Source organism: Empidonax traillii, unplaced genomic scaffold, assembly GCF_003031625.1.
Source record: "Empidonax traillii isolate 1590-97213 ecotype Southwest subspecies unplaced genomic scaffold, ASM303162v1 scaffold36:size2505666, whole genome shotgun sequence".
Classification (NCBI taxonomy): domain Eukaryota; kingdom Metazoa; phylum Chordata; class Aves; order Passeriformes; family Tyrannidae; genus Empidonax; species Empidonax traillii.
Genome location: NW_020955229.1, coordinates 2,178,885 through 2,200,682, shown reverse-complemented (window position 1 = coordinate 2,200,682; position 21,798 = coordinate 2,178,885). Strand labels below are relative to the sequence as shown.

Here is a 21,798-nt window from a genome sequence, read left to right as displayed (position 1 = left end):
AGACATGGTTCCTCCACTTTGGGAAGTCATTTGCTTCCCTGTTACGTTTCCCAGGTTTTTTTTTTCCTGTTGGAAAGTGCTTTACTGTTTGTGCAAGTGCAGTTCTGTTGGGATCATCCTCCCAGCCTGTGGAGAGGTACCAGGGCAGTATCTGTGGCTAGAATCACACAGCAGTTACCAGTTTTGTTAGCAAATTCGTGGGTTTTTTTACCTTTCTACTTTCAGGGAGCCTGTGTGATGGGACAACCAGTCAGTGTTACTTGCTGCCAGTGTTGGATACTATATTTGTCCGGAGAAAGTGCAGAAGAGGTGGCCTGGGGATGAAAATGCTGCGTGATTTCTGTCAGTCTTTCCTGGCTGAGGATGCCTTGGGGATCAGCTGCCCTATTTCTGCTGCCATGTATCAAGGTAAATGGTTTGATGTGGACACGTTAGGTAAGGGTCATGTATAATGTATAATTTTCAATATGGTCTTGGTAAGATTGTCTTCACTGTGTAAGAGTTCAGTGCCCTTGTCTGAACCGAGCTGTTCTGTGGGTGCAACTGGTTACTTTTCCAGAGACATCTGGAATTTCCTGTGGAAAGGTAGGCCAATATTTATGTAAGACAACGAGAAGCATAAAACTCATACTGCCTGTTTGACATTTCTGTGTTCTTATCTCACTTGCTTAGAACTATGTCATTGCCCTAGACAGGGACTTGCACATTTTAGTTGACACCAGAGGGAAAAGAATCATAAGATGTCAAGCCCACACTATGCACATAATGCTCTAGTAGATCCTGCATTTGTAAGAAATTACATTTAATAAGCCAAATACTCAGGCTCTGCTCAGTCATCCAGTCACATCAGTACTTGTGTTGTATTGACTGTCTTTGAACATTTGTCACTTTTAAAAGATCACAAAGTAGTTACATGTCTTCTCTGTCTTTAGGTCAAAGTTCTGGTTTTGCTGACAAAACTCATGGAAAATATCTGTGCTCACATTCTTTATAAAACTCTTTTATTTAGAAAATCATTTCTTTACTGAAGTTGCTTTCTGTGGTCTTTACCTAAATTTTTGGGCAGATGCTTTGATTGACTTACAACTTTACAGTCATTTCCTAATAAGTATCAACAAAATGTTGGCTCTGTCTGTTTTATCTCTTGGTTATCATGTACCATTGAAAGTATACAAATGCACCCCAGCAGGTACTTATACTTCTAAATTCAGGAAGGGGTAGTGTTGACAACATTCCTTCTCTTCTCCCAGTAATATCCATTTTTCCTATGGCAGATGTCAGAGCTTTAGGCACCATGGATGAGAAAGCTGCATTTTTTATTTGTTAACATGAGCTTTCGTCTCAATTTAGAGCTAATAGTGAATAAATTTGACTTGCATCATGTTTTAATTAGGTTTTCTCTTATAAAAATACCAATAGTGTAAGTTAATTTTTGAGCATATTGAAGTCACTGTCTGTTTTTAATTTCATTGGAACCACATTCTCATACTTTGATAAATGAACGCAACCTTTTACTCTAAATCTCTGCAGAGATCTCTGAAACTGGACAGTTTTACCAGCTTGGTATTTAAGGTGCTGTAGAAACCTAAAAGAAAGTAAAAAACCATTTAGCAGAGACCTGTATTTTGGTATAGATGTTACTTTCAGCAGCTTTTATTGAAATGATTAATTTCGTTGGGATATCCTTGGTTAAAATTAACACCCACGAGCTGCTCATTACTGCAAGGCAAATGTTTACGTACATGAGGGTCTTATTTTGACATCCCATTGTTAAACTCAACTGAATATTGAAGATAAACTACCCATTCCGTAGTATGGGGAACTGCAGTGGACAGACTGTGACAATAATTTTGTTGTTTACAGGTTGATGTCTTAATGCAGTTGATGGAACTGATAAGATGGTGGTTGAAGAAAGTTTAAAAATCCCCTTTGAACTTTTTGAACCGTTTGTCCCACAACAGGACGTGTGCAGATGCTGCAGACATCTCAAGGAAGACACGTATTTCAGTTTGATAACTGAAGCAAACCTAACTTTGATTGTTTCCCCGAGTTATATTGATAATCAGTGCTCAGTACACCCATCACTCATAAGCAGATAATCTAGACTGAAGCAGAGGAACAGGATTCACTCGTGCCTGTTCAGGCCATTCCACGTAGACTTTTACTAAAACCCCCAGCTAAGACATAGAGGAGGAAATGAGAAAAGCTTTCCAAAGGAACTAAGGAAAATTGGTCTGAGAGAATTTCTGGGATAGAATACTCTTCCTCTTCACCTGTACTTTTCACTCATTTGTACCTTTACTCCTTCGTTTCTCCTCTTCAGTTTGCCAGAAATTCCTGCAGGCTTATCCGGAGGAGCAGAAGCGACTGTGGGAGGTGGAAGCACCGGGAGATTGGAGCCAGAGAGAGAATATCTGGTTGAAAATTCAGATGGAGTTATCCCCTTCAGGAAGTGAGTTAAAACGAGCAGTTGAGAACTCGGCAGTGGTAGTTACAGTCCTGTAAAGATAAGCCATGTAATCAAGGGTTGGGTGGTGATCCTGGAAAGGTGGTGTCTCTGCTGGAGAAACTACTGAGTGTGCAGTCCAGCTCCCTCATCCCTTCACAGTAAACAGGATAATTCTTAGAAATTATGAGGTAATGAAATGGAACCACAGAGCATCTGAGAGATCCTGAACAAAGCACAGTGGCTGTAACTCCTGTTGCAGCGCACTCAGAGCAGGGTAGAAGTTAACCCCACAAATTGCTGTTGCACAACACAGTGTCTGGGTTATAGACAGGGGTTTGTTTCTCTGAAATTGTTGCAAAGAAGAAATTTGTGTGGCCAATGGGCAGTATGTTTAGTTACCTTCAACTACTGCCAATGCCATTCTTGGATGGAAACACAAACATTTTCATTATGGCTTTTGGAAGATTCCAAGTACTCTCCTACAGGGTAAATCCTTCTTGTTTGGGAGCATTTTCTGCCTACTTCACAAAAGATAGCAACAGAGTAGGGAAACTTTTTGACAGTTCCTGTGTGGATCTCGTTGGTATAATCTGTTCAGCTGGCTGATGCAGACAGGCCCCTCTGCTGCATGCACACAAGCTGTGGTAAGCACTGGATTCCAAAAGAATGGGTGCACACTGCCTTTTTCTGGAAGTGCAGCAAGGAGAGCTCCAGAGCAAATTGCTCCCATGCCTTCCCACATCCATCCTGCTTCGTGCTGGCTCGGGGACCTTCCGCTGAGACACTGCCTTTCATCTTGTCTGCAGCACCCACAGGAGAGTTAAGTCAGACTTTAGCCCTAGGCTGGGTTCCTCTGAAGCCATTATATCTGTGTCCCTCGTGCTTTAAATCACTAAAACCTGGGGTTGCTCTTTTCCTTTAATCCATCTTGCTAAGTGAAGTTTATTAATGGCAATTGAAGAGAACTGTGATCAGATCAAAACCCAGCAGATCCTGGAGGCGAGTATACTTTTCTTTTTTCTTTCTTCATTTTGCCATCTTCTCCAAAACCAAACAGACAAAGAGAAACGACCCAAAACATGGGTGAATATCATTCCACTGGAGAGGTCGTCAGTAAAAAAGACATGTGAGGCTGGGGAACTGCCTTGGCCAGTTCTGCACGTAAATGACATGGTGTCTGTGTGTACTTATATTTATTTATAAGGATTGTGAATTGCAATGTGATCTTTATAGTGGAGAGGAGCAGAAGCAAGTGAACTTGGCACTAAAATACAGAATAAAAATCTGCTTTTTAATCTGCATGCTCCACTCTGGTGCACAGCTCACTGGGCATCGCTCTTTACACTAATTGTGCTGAACAGGCTTTATTTCACCCATCTCCAGTGGAAAATCAACCCACTATAAAACTTGGATTTGAAAGCGTGTGTTACATTTGTTATATCTGTTTTACACATACAGTCTGCTTCTCGTGCTTGTATTATCGCAGTTCTGTGCATATTTTGCACCCAGGGAATTACCAAGGGAGGGTAGAGAGCAGATAACACCTACTGAAACTAGAGGAGAGCTTCCCCGGTTTTGCTTTGTCCTAAAGGCTGCCTTATTCTGTCTGATAGCCAGGGAGGAGATAGCAAGAGGGTTTCCCAAGGCTTTGTGCTATCTGTTCATGGTAGATAAAGCAGAAACATCTTCTGAGTGCAGGAATCCTTTGTCATCTGACCCAGTGTGTGTGCTTACCATGCCCATGAAGAGAAGCTTGTGTTTCCAGGGTTGTGGTGTAGGGACAGAGAGGGGAAAATGATGTGAGTGGAATCCCCTGGAGTTACGTGTTTATGTGTTCCATAAGTGCACAGTCATCCAGGTCACCTGCAGGTGTGCAGAGAACACCAGGACCTGTTGCAGTAGGACAAAGGATAATGATTTTAAACTAAAAGAGTGTGGATTGAGGCTAAATATATAGAAGACATTTTTTACAATGAGGATGTTGAGGCACAGCTTGCCCAGAGAAGCTGTGGCTGCCCCATCCCTGAGAGTGTTCAAGGGCAGGTTGAATGAGGCTTAGAGCAATCTAGTCTTGTTGAAGGTGTCCCTGCTCATTGCTGGGTTGGACTAGATGAACTTTAAAGGTCCCTTGTAATCCAAACTATTCTATGATTCCATGATTCTATCTTTAGGGGCCCACTTGGGAACAAGGGCTTTATTCCTACTTGCTCTGTTATGCAGAAAGCAAAACACAATGTAATTTAATATTGTCAGCTCCAATCTGGATCTATGGCAACAACTGTGAAAATAGACAAGTCTTATTCTGCTCTGATTTCTTAGATTCCTGTTGACATTTGCAATGCTGTGTTTTGGAACAAAATTGCTGAGAAGAAAAATGGAATATTTTGCTCATATTATATTTTTTTTTTTTTCTGCACCGGTACTCAGGATTGAATACTATTAACGTTCCTGTAAGAATTCTACAGTCATAGATATTCCAAAACAGGTTTCTGTAACCCTGAGGTCAGAATTTTAAATTTTGCAAGGTTCTGTGGCTGCATCTAGTGGCAGTTCATGTCAACTGCAGCTGATACTTCTGTTTGGATGTGCTCAAATACATAGGTCCAAATGCACACACATACTTCTGTCTGCACACATGTATCCATAAAAATAAAGCTTTTTAGGATCTTGTCACACATAGCTGAAGTTATTCATTCTGAATTCATTCTTGTTTGAAAAACGTGGAGATATAATTACAGCAGATAGTCTCAGTAACAGGAACTCGGTGACATTTCTCTTCTGGGGCTGATTGGAGCAACAGAAATCATTTCACAGGGTTTGGTTGTGGTTGCTAAATCTGCCAGGCAGTGAATTGAGCTGCTCTGAAGTACTTTAGTAATATATATGAAGGATGTAAGTGTGAAACTTGTGCAAAAATAAGCAGACTGAGAAGAATTAAAATCAGTTTCAAGTGATTGCTTATAATCCTTTATCTGAATTGGTCAAAGTTCCTGCATTTGCTGAAAGGCAGGGAGGGATATGGGTCTTCCATGTGTAAGAGATAAATGGATTACCTATTTAGTAGAACTTCCAAGACCCAGAGACATTTTGTTTCTAGTATAGTTGTTCACCTTAGTCTTTTGTGGTAGTGACATGTAGCAGCACCCTGTTTTGGTTAATTAACAGAAACAAGGTAGGAGGGGTTGAAGATGGCATTCAGGTGGCTTTTTCTGGTGTGTTTTTAAAATGGAAATAGCCATGGAAGTCTGCTAATGTTTTTTTTTTTTTTCTTCCTTTTAAATCTTCACCCCATTTCTCCAGAGGCTGCAGTGGGCTCTCATATGGAGAATACTCCAGCCAGTAAACCCAGGCAATCAGATGTGGACCAGATGAAGAAGGTACAGTGACTATTTTACTATTTTATGATTTTGTTTTTCATTGGTAACCTTTTCCCTTTTTAGTGAAAGAGTGAGATTTAAATATGAGGGACTGTCACAGTTACCTAGGGGTGTTTCTTACTGCTACTACCTACAAAAGTCTATATAGGTAATCACAACTACATTATATATAGAGGGATATATATATATACACACATATGCATATAATTGATAACTGTAGCTAATTTGTATAGCTGTAATAGCTTGAGAGGCTAAAGACAACAACGGAGTTTTCACTAAATGTTTTAGTTTCATCCTTACTGAAATAAAGGATCTGTAACCAAGCTAGAATTCAGAGAATTACAAGGTCTGTTTATGGAATGGCTTTCTGAACTTCCTTGTGGTTCTTCGTTTGTGGAAGAGTGTGGCACCTTGAGAATGAATAGGCCAAACTCTTTATGGTCCTAATTATTTTATCCCACTGCTGAGCTGTAGATCTGACCATGCTTAACTTTTGCAGGGCCAAGGCCTAAATGGGCTGTGAGGTTTGAATGAAGCCTCGGCCTAGGAAGGGGTACGAGTATCTGAGAAAACAAATCACAGCAACGAAGCTTTTTCAAGTAATAAAGAAAAGGGAGAGACGAGTGGAAGCAAAACAAAGAGCTGTAGGGGTTGTTTCCCCAGCACATTTGGGTTGCCACACAATTAAATCAGTTTGTTTTGCTCAGACATGTGTCTCCCAGGGGAGCTGTGACAGCCCCAGCCCCCGTGGTGCACGTTCCTGTGTGCTGTGCTGCGGTCGTGGCCCCAGAGCCCACCCAGCCAGATCAAGGCTCCCTGTGCTCCCAGTTTTTTTTATGCTGGCACTTCTGGGAAGGCAGGCAGAGCAGCAGGAGTGAAGCTGTTCCACACAAACCCTGCAGCTGAGTTCCTTGCCTTGCAGTCTTGGCCGACAGAGGTGTTCTGTATCGGGATCGAGGCGCTGTTTATCTCGATTGTGTATTATTTGGTGTTCCTTCTAATTTCAGGGTGTTGAATGCTTTCCTGGTGCTGGGAGAGGGGCAGGAGATGCCACAGAGAAAAAAGATGACACAGCAGCAGCAGGGACTCTAAACCCACAAGGTTCTGAAGAAGAGGACTTGGGAAAAGGTGCTGTCAATACTCAGCAACACAAAGGACTCAGGAAAAGAGTAGGCCCTGGGGACTTGGTTGGAGACAAGGCCACCAAACAGTTTAGAACTACACCATAATTGCTGTTTCAGAAAGCAGCAGAATTCAGTATGGCCTTAAAAATTGTAACTGACTGTTTTTAATTTGTGACACTGCAGAAATTTCTTCAGGTAAGATGTAATTTTTTTTGCAACGCACGTTCTCCATTTTACGTTTTGTTTTAAATAAAGCTTTTGTTTAATAAATGTCCTTTCCTTTTTTTCCTCACCAAGTAATTAAGTAGTAGTTGAGCCTAGTTATTTCCCTGCTCTGAAAAGATTTTATTGGATTTCATGAGGTGTCCAAAAGGGAATAATTGGAGAGCTTGTAGGTACTGATGTAAGAAGATATTTCTATGGAAACCACATCCTGCATTATGGAAGAGAGATACCACAACACACGTTGGTATCAGAATGACAGTTGTAACCTTCCTTTCAGAGTGAACAATTGATCTTGAATTGCTTTCACTTGAGCTTTTCTAGCAGGAAAATCTGCCTTAAACCCTGTGGTGGACAGGATGGCACACAGAGGCCATTCATGCAGGAAAAGTTTGGTGCAGAGAAGAAGAGGGAACAGAGCTACAGGCGTTAAACTGCCTTTCAGTTCAGGCACTGTTACAATGCTGTGTGTAAGTTCAGGGTGTAGGACTATGTGTAGATTTCATATTGCATGTTTTATTCCTTGTAGGCTCTTTCCTAATGTTTTGCATTTAATGAACTTGGAAATATGACATATTTTACTGGATTGCTCGCGCTGTGGCTTGGTAAAGAAATTTAAAAATTTTGTTCTTTTACCGCAAGCTGGTTCTGTTAGAGTATTTTTTTTTTTTTTTTAGTAAGGGGACTTTCTAAAGCTTGAATGTTGTTTTAATGATTACAGGTGATAATTGTAAGGATCATATCTTTAGTCCAGTGGCAGAGAAGGCTTTGCAAAGAGGTACTTCAGTGCTGAGCAGCAGTAGGGGCCTGATGAACCTGAAGAGATCCAGCAACCTGTAATTCTTAAGTCAATGCTTTGGAACAAGAAGAGGTAGCTATTTCTTTCCAGATGCTAATCCAGCATTTCCAGGGAGACAGTTCTGTAGGCAGGCATTTTGGATACACTGTGGGGATGTGCATTTTCCCCCCCTGTACAGCAGAATTGCTCACACATAGCCCTGTCACCCTGTTTTGGTTTAAGGTCGTGATTTAACGTAACATTTATCCCTGTATCCAAGTAACTCCTTCCCCCTTGAGCTGCTCTGTAAAACATATGCCTGAGACACAGAAATCAGACCTTCCTAGGCATGTCTTTAAAAAAAAAAAAAAAACACAAGAAAAAGAAAAAAAGCACTATAATTGGAACTTACAAGTTTTTGCCAAGAGAATTAAAACACTGGATGGTGTGCCAGCCTTAGTCACGTTGCTATGGTTCTCTTGTCTCACAGAAAGTACATTTAGGACTAACTTTATAGTCAGTTGGTCTTCAGATTGTTGAAAAGTCACAGAGTGTGTGCTATGAAGACTGCTAGAAACTCCATGTCCTCCTGTGCAGCAGCCTGTATTCTTACTCAGTGCATGGCTAAATACAAACCCTTTTTTTAATGAAAAAAAAAAAAAGATATTTGGGAAGACTTGCAATACCATTTGCACCTAAGTATGATAGAAAGTCATTATATCTCTACTCCTAAAGGCTGGTTCTGGGGTTGCAGGAGCCTGGCCTCATGTCTAGTTTGCACATTATGTTGTAATGCCAGGGTAAGGTAAACTGGAGTTGTTTCAGGAAGTGAGGAACCTTAAGAAATTTAACCTGAATTAAGTGTTTCTACAAAATTTTATCTTAAGAAGGCCCCAGGAAATGCTATATGAATTTGTATTAGATTAAAGGAGGTGGATAAGGTACTGTGTGTGGAACGAGCAGACAACTGATGAGATTCAATTCATTCTGTATCTGGAGATACTTTGATTTAGAGGAAAAAACATCAATTTTTCAAAATCCTCCAATTGAATTTATGTTTCACCTGTTAACCAGTGATCCACAGCCTGCATTAGCAACCACTTTACTGGCTGTTCTCACAGAAACGTTGCTGCTCTCCTCTGTGTGTGAGTTGTCTTTCTTGAGTTTGTTTAGCTGTTAGTTTTCTGTGTATCTCTCTTTAATCAAAATTTAATTCAGAAGCTTGGACTTGCAACTCAGCAGTCTGAAGCTCTTCTTAGTGAGATCACAGGAATCATAAGAGGGTCTGAAGCAGAAACAGATCTGATATTTTTGCTGCCTTAACAGAACAGAACAGAACAGAAAAAAACCCACCCAACAGCACAAACATCTTTTTTCTCTCAGTGGAAGCTCTTTTATTTGAAAGAAATCTGCATTTACTCAAGGACAGGATGGTTTCAGAGGGCTGGAAAAGTTGGCAAATGCTCGAGAGAGCATTCCAGTTCTTGGAGTTAAGTTTTCAAAGCCTTGGATTTAATCTCTTGCTGAATCTCCACTCTGGATGTGGCGTCACACGGTCGTGTTTCTGCTTAGGAGACAAGGAGGTAAGTGTGTGTGTGTGAGAGAGAGGTGGCAGTTCTGCTCAGAGGGAGTTTGTACCTGTACTTCTTACAAGCACAGACACTTAATTTTGATCTGCAAGGAAGATGTTAGACATCCAGCTCAGTGTTAGCAGTGGTCCAGTGGGTGTGTGCCAAGGGAATAAAGCGTTGGAATCGCTCTCAAGACAAGTAAACATATGGATTTTAAGGCTAGAAATTTCATTACGTTAATCTCTCCTGATGCTTCACATAATGGAAGCCAGACAATTTCATGCATGGTCGCTGCATCAAAAAATCACTGGTTTTGGTTGAAACAACCCGTGTTTTAGGAAGGCTTGTTTTGATTTGGCAGTTTTGATTTTCAGATGTTGGGCAGCGGGAAATCTGCCACGGTCGTTGGCAAGTTGTTCTAAAGTTTTGTCTTTACAAAGTGCATCCAGTTACTTTAGTCTGAATTAATTTTGGTTTAGCCTCCTGTGGTGGATTTTGCTGTTCTGTTTAGTGCTGGGCTGTGGCTCTGGCGCTGTCAGGATTCTTTCAGTGTGGGGATGGAGACCTTGTGGTCCGTCACGACATCAGCGCACAGCTCCGGTTTTTGGATCTGCCTCTCTGAGGGTTTTCCTGACCTTGCTTTGTTCCTCCTGTCCTTTCAGATAGATTTTCAATTTTTCAGATTCCTCTGAGAAGAGTAAATATCATTAGACCCCCCCCCCCCCAATCTGGTTCCAGTCACGCTGAGTGTTCCAGGACTGCCATGACCTGTGGGTGTAAATCACCACAGGATCCTTTTGTGCTCGTGGGTGTCCTGAGGGTGACCGTGCACTGTAAAACTTAAAACTTAACTAAGATGTGTCTGTTTTCAAGTGTTGTCTGTGATGGCTGCGCTGGAAAGGCAGCTGATCCTGTGCCACCTGTACCGGCACCACGAGATGGCACCATTACACAGCGAAACTGTGTCATCATCTCCCGGGGGCTTGAGACCCTGCCCGGGGTTTAAACGCGTCACTCCTTGGCTTGGCTTCTTCAGGTGGAGGGTGAGGGTGTGGTAAAGCTTGTCTTGTGTTTGTCATTCGGGCTCACATATCTGTGGAGTTTTTATTTTTTAAAATATTTATGAAGCCAAGGAGAAGTCAGAGTAGGACAAAGTGCAAAATGCATCCAGACTGTGCCCCTCCGTTCTCTTGTCTCATCAGGGGTTGGATTTTCCATGTAGTATCTCGTTGTTTCCCAGCAGAGATTCTGTCTCTGCTGTTCAACAGATAAATTGAGCATCTGATTTTTCATCTCTGTCCCTTCTCTATCGAACACACACTTTGCATCAGAGAACTACTGAGCACTTTCTTTCATGTAATAGCAACTGCCATTAATATGTTAATATTTCCAGCATTAGAAAAGAAAGGATGGTCTGTATTAGCCCTAAAGGTTAAATTTTCTTCCTTTGCTACTGTGTTTTACGTGTGGCCATTTCAAAGGAGAGAAGGGCAATTAAGTAAGCGGATGATTTAATCTAAATTTTATTTTAAAATTTTTGGAAACGTTTATTGTTTAGTTAAATTGATAAAACAAAACTTCAGTGCAAAGATAAAGTTGTAATTAAAGGCAGTTCTCCACCCTAATCAAAGTTTGCAGTACAAACATTTCAAAGGAAGTTTTTCCCTGTTCTTTCACTTGCTATTGGAAAGCCCAGTGCTAACTCTATTTTTGGGATGATTTCCCAGTTCTCCAGGCCTGCAGTATCACTCCATGATTACTGTGTTGTGATACATCTCCCTGCTAAGTGACAGGAGCTTGAGTTTGTCCCTCCTCTGTCTGTAATGCCATTAATGTATTATGGGATCTGTTTGGACACTCCTGGAGTTCTCTTGAAGGATCTGCTACAAGTCACCTTATTGAAATTTCTGGTGCCTTCTTTCTGCGTGGTTTTTGTGTACGATTTTTAGAGTTTTGGGAACAGAAATTAAACCCTAAATAACCACTCTGGACTTGAGTGATCCATAAGACTACCTAACAAGTAGGTGTCAAAGTAGAAAAGAATCAGGGATGTTCAAATCCACATTTTAATGTCCTTTCCTGTGGACGAAGAAGGGAGGGAACATTCTGAAATTCAGCTACCTGGATCTTTCCTAACATTTTTGTATTAAAGATGTTGCAGAAAAAGAATTAACGTGTCCAAATAGAATTTCTGCTTTGTCAAATTTATTGCCCAGCTGCATATATGAAGAATGCATCCAGCTGCAGTTCATTGTTTGGTACTGACTTAGGCCTTCCTTTATGTATTTCTTGTTACAGATGAGAGTGCAATAAAATATAAGTACATGGGAGATAAAATTAGGGGTTTGTAATTAGCCTGCTTTGCAATTTCTTTCCTCTTGCAGTGCAACTTGATGGTGAAGTCTCAGTTTAATCTCCTCTTGTTTGCCCTAGACTTTATCCTTGATTTATTGAATTTTTCTGTCTTGAAGGTTGTTGGGGTTTTTCTTCAGTGGTGTGTTTTTTAAGAAATCTTTTTGGTTTTAATTTAAACTGAAGGCTCCATTTTTGGAAGATCAATGAATTCCATCTGGAAGAATTCTTTTCTCCCAGCCACCTGACACTTAGATGAAGTTGAACTTTTTTTTTTTTCCCCCTTCTCAGGGAGGAGATCAGAGGTTGCATTCACCATGATGAGTACATTTGGGATGTCGGTATTCATTCACCAACACTGGATTTGTAAATTAATAGCTCAGCCTCTCTGGGCTGTGGAATGTTAAAGGTCAGTGACCACGAGAGGAGAAACACTTCAGAGCTCTGTGTGCCCTCTGGCCAACACAGTGGCCTTGGCTTAATGGCATTAATTTCATGCTGCTTTTAAAAGATACAGATGTGCAGCATACCTTCAATCCTCCTACCTGGAACCACTAATCCCGTCCCAGCTTTCTGCAGGGAGTGGGCAGGGAGAAGAGTAAAGCCCTTTCTAAAAGGATTAGTTCCACTGACTAATTTTCTGAGTTTTCTCCTTGCTTGGCATGTCCCCTCTCCTCCAAGCCTTTGATAGGTATCTTAACTAAGATGCATTTTGGTAAATGCTGTCTTCGAGCAGCGTGATATAAAAGAGCCTTCTGATTCCCCCGCCCTCTCCAGATCTTGGGGCTGGTTCAATCTTTTTTAAAGCTATTTCACTTGTGCTGCATGCAGAGCCCATCTGCTGTAATACAGACTGAAATGCTGCTTTTATCCTTGTTTGCGTGGAAGGTTGGTGGGTAAATCAATTGGAGTGAAAGACACATTGTCCCTCTTTGCTCCATGTCACAAGCACAAATATCTTCCTTTTAAAGTGTCTCTTGGTAGAAGCCAAAGCCTTTGGCACAAGCCACCTCTGCTAGTTTGACCTCCTTTGTGCATCTGGGATGGAGGAGCAGCTCTGAGAAGCACAGAACAAAACCAGCAAAATAGCAAGAGAAAAGGTCAAGAAGAGGTCTTGCTCCCTGTAGACATCAGAAGTTTCTGCAAGATGATATTTAGCATGTCCTGCCTGAACAGTTAAGGCATCAAAGGCACGAGCACTTCGATAGGTAATATCCTCGTGAGTTGTCAAATAGATTGCAGAGCACGTTGCTCTGCCACGCTGGGGGTGGGAGGGAGGGACCTTCTGTCTTTCTACTCATTGAGGTAACTGAGACTGGGAGCTTCAGAGAGCCTTTGCTTCCACAGATGGATATTCCATGCTGTGCTCTGTCCTTGCCTGGCTTTTGACTTACAGGCCTAAGCTTGCAGAGCAGTGCTGTGGCCCTACAGGGGAAGGGGAAGGCAGGTTTCTACCAAAGACAGAGCTGACATCAGTTCCAAGTAATAGAAGTGCTTGATTTTTGCCTCTGTGTTTCTGCCTGGTTGCAGCCTTGCAGGGACTTAGACCAGCCAGTCTCTTTGATGCAGCATCATTACAGTGGCAGAGATGATTCCCTGTGCCTTCCCATTCCAGCAGTGGGATGTGAAGGGGAGGTAAGACATACTTGGGTAATTCACCTCTCAACATTAGCAGGGTCAGGACAACCAATATTGCCTGTCCTGGCCAAGGGTATTAGCAATCCAGGAGGCAGACGGTATCCTGCTGCTCAGGACCTGGAAAATGCAGGGAAATACAACCCTGGCAGCTTTGACACTGGATTATCTTCTATTTGTGGTGGTGGATTGGTGTAACTCTGATCAGAAAGAATCATCCCTGCCAAATCCCATGGCTGAACCCCCGCCCAGGACAATAAGCTCATATGGAGATGGCATGGGCCATGTTCTTTACTGTTGATACAGATTTTTCACAGTTCCCTGGTTTCATCTGCAATTTTTGGTGCACAGGCGCAGTTCTGCCTCTCCCCTCCTGTGCAGGGGTAGCTCGGAGCCTCAGAGCACTCTGCTCCCCCTCACAAAACCCTGCCAGCGTCTGCCATCAATCCAGGATGAGCTTCCCGGGACTCACTTGTCCTTACTTAAAAATAAACATGGACTGACAGGTTTTAGATATAATGCCTGAGAAAAAGGAAGAAAAGAAGCGAGCACAGAAGAGAACTCAGCTGATAGGGAAGCACATGATAGAGTGCAGTTTGTCTGCAATCTTTTCTCCTCCATCGTGAAACTCGCTGTGTTGGTGCTTTCTGATGCTGACCTTACTCATTCAGCAGCCACACTGGGGCTCATCAGTCGTGACTTCTTGATCCCAGACTCCAGGTAGTTTGAGCCCCACTGTGTCCTGACAGTGGATATTCCTGGGAGCCAGTATCCCACACCGTGCACTGAGGGAGCAGTTGAACCCAGAGGAGGTGCTCAGGCTGTAGTTAGCGAGCAACTAATTACACCACTTGTTGAGAAATACCGTCTCAATCTGTGGCTTCTGGTGCTGAGGAGTGAACTCACTGGGAGGAAGAATTAGCCAGGATGTATTTTGGGCTTTATTGAATTCCTTTAAAGCTTTCCAAGTCATTTGCAAAGGCATGGATGAGAGCTTCAGCAAGATGGTAGGTTAAGGAAGAGAATGAGACTGTTGGCTTGGAGAAAGGGGGGTGAGGAATTAAAGCTCCTTTGTGGAAGTAAGTCTCTTTCTTCATCAAACTCTAGTTTTGACCTTCCTAATTAATGTTGTTGTTTTTCTTCTTACTGCAGTGCAAGCTGTCCCAGCCTGACCTGTTGGTTCACAAGATGAAAGGGGTTAACTCATCAGAATGGAGATCCCCTCTGCTGGCTTATCCAAATCTTTACTAAAAGTGTGATATATCCACGAGCACAAATAGAACAACACATCTAAGAGTTATGTATCTGGGAGTTTAAAGAAGGGGAGTGAAAAAAGGAAGAAAGTCTGTGTTGCTTTGAGGTTATTTTAAAAACTGAAACTGAATAGGTCAATACCCCTTAAGCTTTTTGGTCTTTAATTCTCTTAATGGTATGGCAGAAATCGTTAATTGTATTATTAAAAAAGCTTTGAAGACTGTATTAATGTAATGTGACCTCGGATCAGTCAAGATCACATTTTCATTATGATTAAAAGATTCCTTGTCCTGAAACATTGATCTCATCTCCAGCTGGCTGTGTCAGCCAGAGAGGGGCTGGCTGCACGGCAGGGCAGTAGATGGCAATATTGCCTTTCATTCTGCAGCTGCTCTGGGAGAAACGCTCACCTCGGAAAGGGGCCATGAACTTTTCCCCTCAGCTTCCAAGAGCAGGTTTGCACTTACAGGCTGTATTAAATATTCCAGAAGCCAAATAATTCGAAATTCCACTTTGAATCCGAATTTCTTCAGTGACTGGTGTCAAGTGCTTGACTTACAGACCGCAGCAGCCAAACAGGCCTGATCCTGCGTGTCAGCTCTGAGAATGGGCATTTATTTGCATGTTGGGGACCAGCAGCATTGTCTTGTAGCAGGGATTCAGTGAGGCAGTATATGAGCCCTGGAGGTGACATCTCCAGCTTGGCTACTGTGATTTGTTCAGATTTTTGTTGAGTTTTTTTTTTTTTCAGTGACTTTTTCAACGTTGCGTCAAGGGAGTGAAAGCTGTACCAACTCCTTTAGTTCATATCATGATTGGGGAGGGTCAGAAAGGTACGTAGCCAACATGTTGTCTTCCTTTGCACTGTAATATTTGGACAGACCTCACAGAAGATGGGAAAAGACACTTAGCAAAGAGCCAGCATTGAGGAGGGTGTGTGTGGCAGGGTCTCACACACACTGGCTGTGCTGTGCCCTCATGTGCTGTGCTGCTGAGTAGGCGGACAAGGATTTCAGAAGGCAAGTGACATCTGGGCTCAGGGATTTATGGAAATGAAATCTGCAGCTCGAGGGTACGGGGTGGGTAAAGTGCTACTCCTTCCCTGTCCTGTGGGCATATGCCAAGTGTGTCCACAGATCTGTGAGGTACCAAGGTAACTGCCTTAAAACCCCTCGCCACGCTGGGTGTTGCAGGATGGTCGCACGCTCTCTGGGTGATGGGAAGCAGAGGGGTGTGCTGACTGGTGTTAAAGCTTCAGTGCTACTGACTTTTCTATAAATAACTGCTGTCTGCTGTAATTGGTCGTATCAGAGTCCATGGTGATCTTTTATATTATTTCTGTCTGCTGGAAAACTCCCGGAGGCGTAAAATAGATACCGGGAAGTTCCTGCAGCCAGCCCTGTGTTCCCCCATGCAGCACAACAGGCTAGAGCAGAAGTAGTGTTTATCAGGAGCTGATGGAGAATTTTCTGCAGCAGGAAGGATGGAAAAAAAGAGGAGAGATTGCACCTCTAAAATGATAGCAGCAGGCCATCTTTCCTGCAGGATATTGCGGGGTGTGTTGGAAACAGAAAATCTTTGTAGGGTTTCTGGTGTGGAACTGAATGGGTATTATTATTTGTCTCTGACTCACTTATGGGTATTTTTCAGCTCTCCATAAAATAACAGTGTCGAGCAAGAGATTGAAAACTAGAGAAAAATGTCAGTAGTTGACTTGTGTAAGGTGTGTGTGTTTAAAATGTGTAGTGTTTTCTTATTTTGAAGGATTCAGAAGCCTTCACAGACCAGGAATGCTGAATGCTCTGTGACAACCCCCTTAAATACAGCCATCTGTATTTGATATGAAGCAAAACACTGAGGTGAAGCTGCCCAGCACCTGGAATTGATGTTTTTATGGAAGGAGGGCAGAAAAGCACAGGACTTAGATGTTCAGGAAAGGCTTTGAGTGGAAAGGGTTGAATTGCCAAGCTTTGCTCAGCAGCGAGCATTTGAAACAGCGAGTGGCTCTAAGGCCAGCAGGTGAGTGTGGGTTGTGTCCCCCACACTGGTTTCATTTCTCCCTCTGTCTTAAGCTGCATTTGCCCCTCTACAACACAGTGTGGTACCCTGCATGCATCACAGAAGTCGTGCTTCACTGGCCTCATAAAGACTTTGCTCGTGTCGACAAAGGATTTATTAAAACTGAAATCTTTCCAGCATTACACAGAAGCTGGCACAGAGAACAGCACTGTGGAGGGACTTGTCAACAGCCTCTCAATTGACTTTTGCTGACTGATATTTCAAGATTAGATGCTATTGTAGGGCATTTCATGTAAGAAATTGCTGGGAGGTCTTAGCTTCTGTCCTGGTTATTTGCTATTGGTGGGAACTCTTTGGTTGCAGCGGTTTGGTTCTTTGTGATGTGGAAGAAGCATTGAAAGTTCACATAGCTTTGAGTCAGAAATGTATTTTCCTTCAAGATATGCCAAGAAAGTGTCAGTGTGACAGAAGCAGGGTGAAAAGTCTACAGGGAAGAGAACAGCAGGATACTTTCTGTGGCCTCAGGCAGCCCCACCAAATGCTTCCTGGGGCCTGGCTTGGAAGCAAGCTGTGTTGGGTGGTGTAAGAAGGCAGATACTGAACCAAAGCCATTGCTCAGTGATGGAAAGGTCTCAGCTATTCTGGCCTGGACCTGCTAATCCAGGAAAGAATGTCCTTACTGAAATTGGGCAGGATGCCCGGTTGTAGTAGGACATTGTCTGCTCTGGATACTGAAGCCTCCAAAGCAATGAGGAATCTGGCCCTTGTGCAGCACAGCACTCCAGTGACCTCAGACTAGGCTGGGATTTATTCCTGCTGATCTTCAGCCTTGGTGTCAGTCCTGCTGTGTGACAGTGACAGGTGCTGTGGGTGAAGGTGCATACCCAGAGTCTGATTCAGACGACGTGATCACGTTCAACTTTCCTTGGTCTCCCTTCTTCCAGCCAGGATCCCCTGACTCCACAGTGAGTGCTCCCAGTTGTCCACTGTGCTCATGAAGTGACACGTTTGCATTTATCTCAGGTGCCATCATAACCAACCTGCAGGTGGCCTGTGTGTCTGGGCTGGTCTTAAAATATTGCAACAAGAATTTAATGCCTAAAAAACCCGAACAAACAAACTAGAAAAATGACAGATGCAGTTGTCAATCGATAGAGTATTCTGGAGAAATGGGAGGAAAACCTTTAGTAATACCTGAAAATCCAGAGAATTTCAGATGTTTGCCTTCATTTGAATACTGTGTAGGCAGAGTCCTCAAACTCAAAGTGGCCAATATTTAGTGAGGGCAGTTCTCATTCAGAAACAGCAGAGATAGTGAGAAGAAGGATGGCTCTGGGAGTGTAAAATCACAGCTAAAAACAATGCTGCAGTCAGGGAAATGAGCACATTTGGCACAGCTCCTGGAGTCCCAGCAGTGATCCCGAGTGACCCGTTTGTACTGGGAGAAGATACAGCAAAACAGAGAGTTGTGCCTGGTGAAGACTCTGGTCTGCAAACTGCAGTACAGAAGCTTCACCACCTGCCTTTGAGGACTCTGCACCAGCAAAGAACCCCTCCAAAGTGGTGCTTCCCACGCTCCTCTGTGCTGCTCTGGCACCTTGCAGGAAGATAAAGGTAAGCTGGTGAGACACCTTGTGCCTCTTTCTCTTATTCAAGCACTTCTTTCTCCTTCAGGTGAGTAGTTCTCACTATGAGGAGCTAAATTTGGGAGGAAAGGGGAGGTTCAAGTCCTGGATTTTTGTTTCACCAACTGCTATTTTTTTTTTTTTTTTTGCTCTGGTCCTCAAGTTCCGAGAGAAAAAAAATGAGCAAACCCCTCTGACACCAGTTTTCACCCTGACAGTAATTTGAGTAGAAACAGCTTTGCTGGCAAATAAATAAATAAATATTATATGAAAAGCTTTGGATGGAGCTGCCATGTTCATTCTTGTTTCTAAAGCCCCCACAGGCCATGTCACATATGTGGGTCATGGGGTCCATCGATTATGTGTCAGACCCTTAGGTGTCAGTAATCAATAACACTAACCTGCAGAAAATGCAGCAGAGGTTGGCTAAGCCAAGTCTTCACATTGTTCTTTTTCTTGTCTTTAAGTTTTCTGTGCCTCACTAACAATAACAGAATTCACACCAGCAAAGACAGGGCAAACAAAAACACCTCATTTGGCTGCCAACTCATTTACTGCCCGTTTCCATCTGATCCTGCCTGGCTCTTGGTGAGAAAGCAGGATGAGGAGGGGCAAGACAGGAAAGGGTATTTCCAATTGAATGGCTTCTGAGAAGTAGAAATGAAAGCGATTGAGTCGGGAGGACCTAAACATTTTGACCCCGACAGCTTATTAATATTTAACAAGGTGCCAGATTTTTCTTTGACACTGGAAATTGTTGCGACTGTCTGTCTCCAGCAGACTGAGTCTGCTTTCTCAGTCCACCATATCTAATGTACCTGCTTCCAGTCATGAACAGTCCTTATTCACAAATGCTTCCCTTTATTTGCTATTTCTGAGAAGAAAGGAGGTAGTTTGGCAGATTAAGTTGTGAATTTTTTTCATTCAAACTTCATATCTCTCTGTATCTTCTCAATGGGTCACTGAGCAGACTGTGGTTTTCTTGTGTTGATTGTGGTTTTTAGAATCATTCCTCAAATAACTTTTAACAAAACATTTATTTGCCTTTTTAGTTTGCAGATTGCTTGTGAGCTGTTCACTGTGACAGTTACATCTTTTAAATGTAAGCAGCTCTGATGAGATAAATATAACAATTTTGAATTCATATTCTCACTTTTATTTGTATTAATGCAATACTTGAGGATGGTTTATGAAATTGGGATGCTGTTGGGGGTGGGAGAGAAAAGTCTATGCCATAAAGATAATGCAGCATTGAACGAGCAATACTCAATAGAGGAGATGAAGAGTAGAAGAAAATAATATGTTTATGTATTATTTAGGTGGTCTGCATCCCCACTCTTTTGGTGCCTGTCTCTGTCTCCCTGCATTATCTCCATGGATTACCTTCCTAATGGGATGCACAGACCTAAATTACTTGGCCAAGGTCACACAGAAAATTTGTGGCAGAGCTGGATATTGAATTGCTTTGCCAAATCTCAGTCCAGTGTCCTGAATAATAATAATAATAATAATAATAATAATAATAATAATAATAATAATAATAATAATAATAATAATATTTTAAAAATTCCCTTTGCTAAAGAGTTAGTTTAGAGTCAAATGGACAGAGAGGATCCCTAGATCGGAGGGTTGTTGTGTTTGGCTTCAGGAATTTCCAGTCCATGAGTTCTCTTTGATATTTTTGTCAATTCTCCCCAACATGGGTGTAAACTTTGAGTTCTCTAAGTATTTAGGATTTTCTCTTGAAGATACCTGTCTGTCTGCTTTGGTAATGTTTTCATTGAACCCCAAGATTGATGTCAAGGAACTTCTTTTTAGCTTGCTTGAAGAGTAGTCCAGAATATCTTTTAAAATTTTATTTTATTTTTTACTGCTCCAGCTGCTCTGTAAAGTCTGATTCTGATAATTCATCTGCTCCCCTTAATAGAACTAGGCAAACATGTGGTGATTTGAGTTTACAGTGTGTATTTATGCCTTGCCACTGGGGAATCAGCTTCCATTTTTGCATTTAGAAAGTTTTAAAATATTTCCCCTCTCTTTACAATGTTTAAATTGCAAAGCACCCTGTTGCTGCCTTGAGCTTTCTGCATTGGGTAAAATCAGTCATTTCCATGATAATCCACTTACAACTGTGCTCAATTACCCACTTGGGCTGTGAGTTGCCAAGTATTTGCCTACTTGCAGAGGATAAAACCCATTTGGAAAAAAAATGGGTAAAAAGTGAATGCCAGGAGGGGTAAACCTGGAGGGAAACACAACCAGGGGAGGAGGAGTGCTTGGGGTTGAGAACAGAGGCTGTGGAGGAGACAGAAGAAACATTGGGGAATGCTGAAAAGGCAGAGAATCACGAAAGAAAAAAAATAATCAAGAAGAGAGAAGTTGGTGGATGAGATGTGGTCTAGCAGATGGAAGCAGAGATTTATTCCCAGCTTTGCATGTGAACTTCTGGATGCCAGTGGACCATTTTTATCACCTCCTTGTCCTCAGCTTCACCTTCTGCAGAACAGGTCCTGAGGTTCTTACCCTCCTCTGAGGTGTGTGGATGGGAAGGGCAAGACAAGAGCTGCAGTAACAATGGGTGTCCTGATTTATTGGTTTTCCTTTGCTAAGCCAGCATTTAGCCAATGGCACTGTGCCCTTTCATGTGTAGGAGAAGTAGAAACCTAAAGAAAGAAAAACACACTGCTCCTCAGCTCTGTTTCGGGAAAGGAGGGAGGCTTTTAATTATTTAAGCATCTCCTTTTCAACTTGCTTCTGGTTTTTGAATCGTTATCATTATAGTTGTTAAGGTTACAGGCTCTACATAAATCATTTAAATAATAAATAAGTCATATCATTAAGTAATACAGGGGTATTATTTATGGCTGTAGGGAGAGGGTAAGAATATTGTGGATGAGATTGTGCTCAGAGTGAAAAGAAGCCTTTGTGGGGCTCATCATTTGAAACACTGCCTTCTGGACTCATGGCTTTAGCCTTTGGAAGCTGTCCTGGGACGTGGATTTGGATGCCAAAGGTCTGGTGTCAGGAGCCCTCTGCATCCACTGACTTGGAGTCAGTGCTCATGGGGATGAAGCCCTGAGATCTCCAGGGCTCTTCTGAAAGTCTCGTCTCACAGCTTCATCACTGAAATCCCCTCTCCACCAGTAAAACCAGAAGCAGTCATTTCAGGCTGGAATACACACGTTTATAATACGTGTTTGTAAATAAAGTTAGGAAGGCATCACTTGAAAAATCTTATTTCTGAAGGGAAAAATCAAATTAATTTTTAATGTACTGTAGCTAGTGTTCTGCTTTTTATTTTTGCGTTGAATTTTTGTTCGTCTGTTTATTTCTCCTTGGCTCAATTTTCCACACAATTTGAGCATTTGAAAGGAAAAAAAAAAAATTGTCCC

At 42.3% G+C, this 21,798-nt stretch overlaps 1 protein-coding gene across 4 annotated transcripts in view; it reads left to right on the top strand.

Moving 5' to 3' along the window:
- The window catches only part of FAM169B (family with sequence similarity 169 member B), a 41,904-nt gene extending 34,689 nt beyond the window's left edge, over window positions 1–7,215 (top strand). For all 4 annotated transcript variants that reach the window (XM_027877979.1, XM_027877980.1, XM_027877981.1 and 1 more), the window contains 4 exons: window positions 226–408; window positions 2,324–2,452; window positions 5,750–5,826; window positions 6,834–7,215. In XM_027877979.1, the coding sequence (XP_027733780.1) occupies window positions 226–408; window positions 2,324–2,452; window positions 5,750–5,826; window positions 6,834–7,055 (611 nt within the window). In that variant the 3' untranslated portion in view covers window positions 7,056–7,215. The remainder of the gene's footprint in view (window positions 1–225; window positions 409–2,323; window positions 2,453–5,749; window positions 5,827–6,833) is intronic.
- The last annotated feature ends 14,583 nt before the right edge of the window (window positions 7,216–21,798 follow it).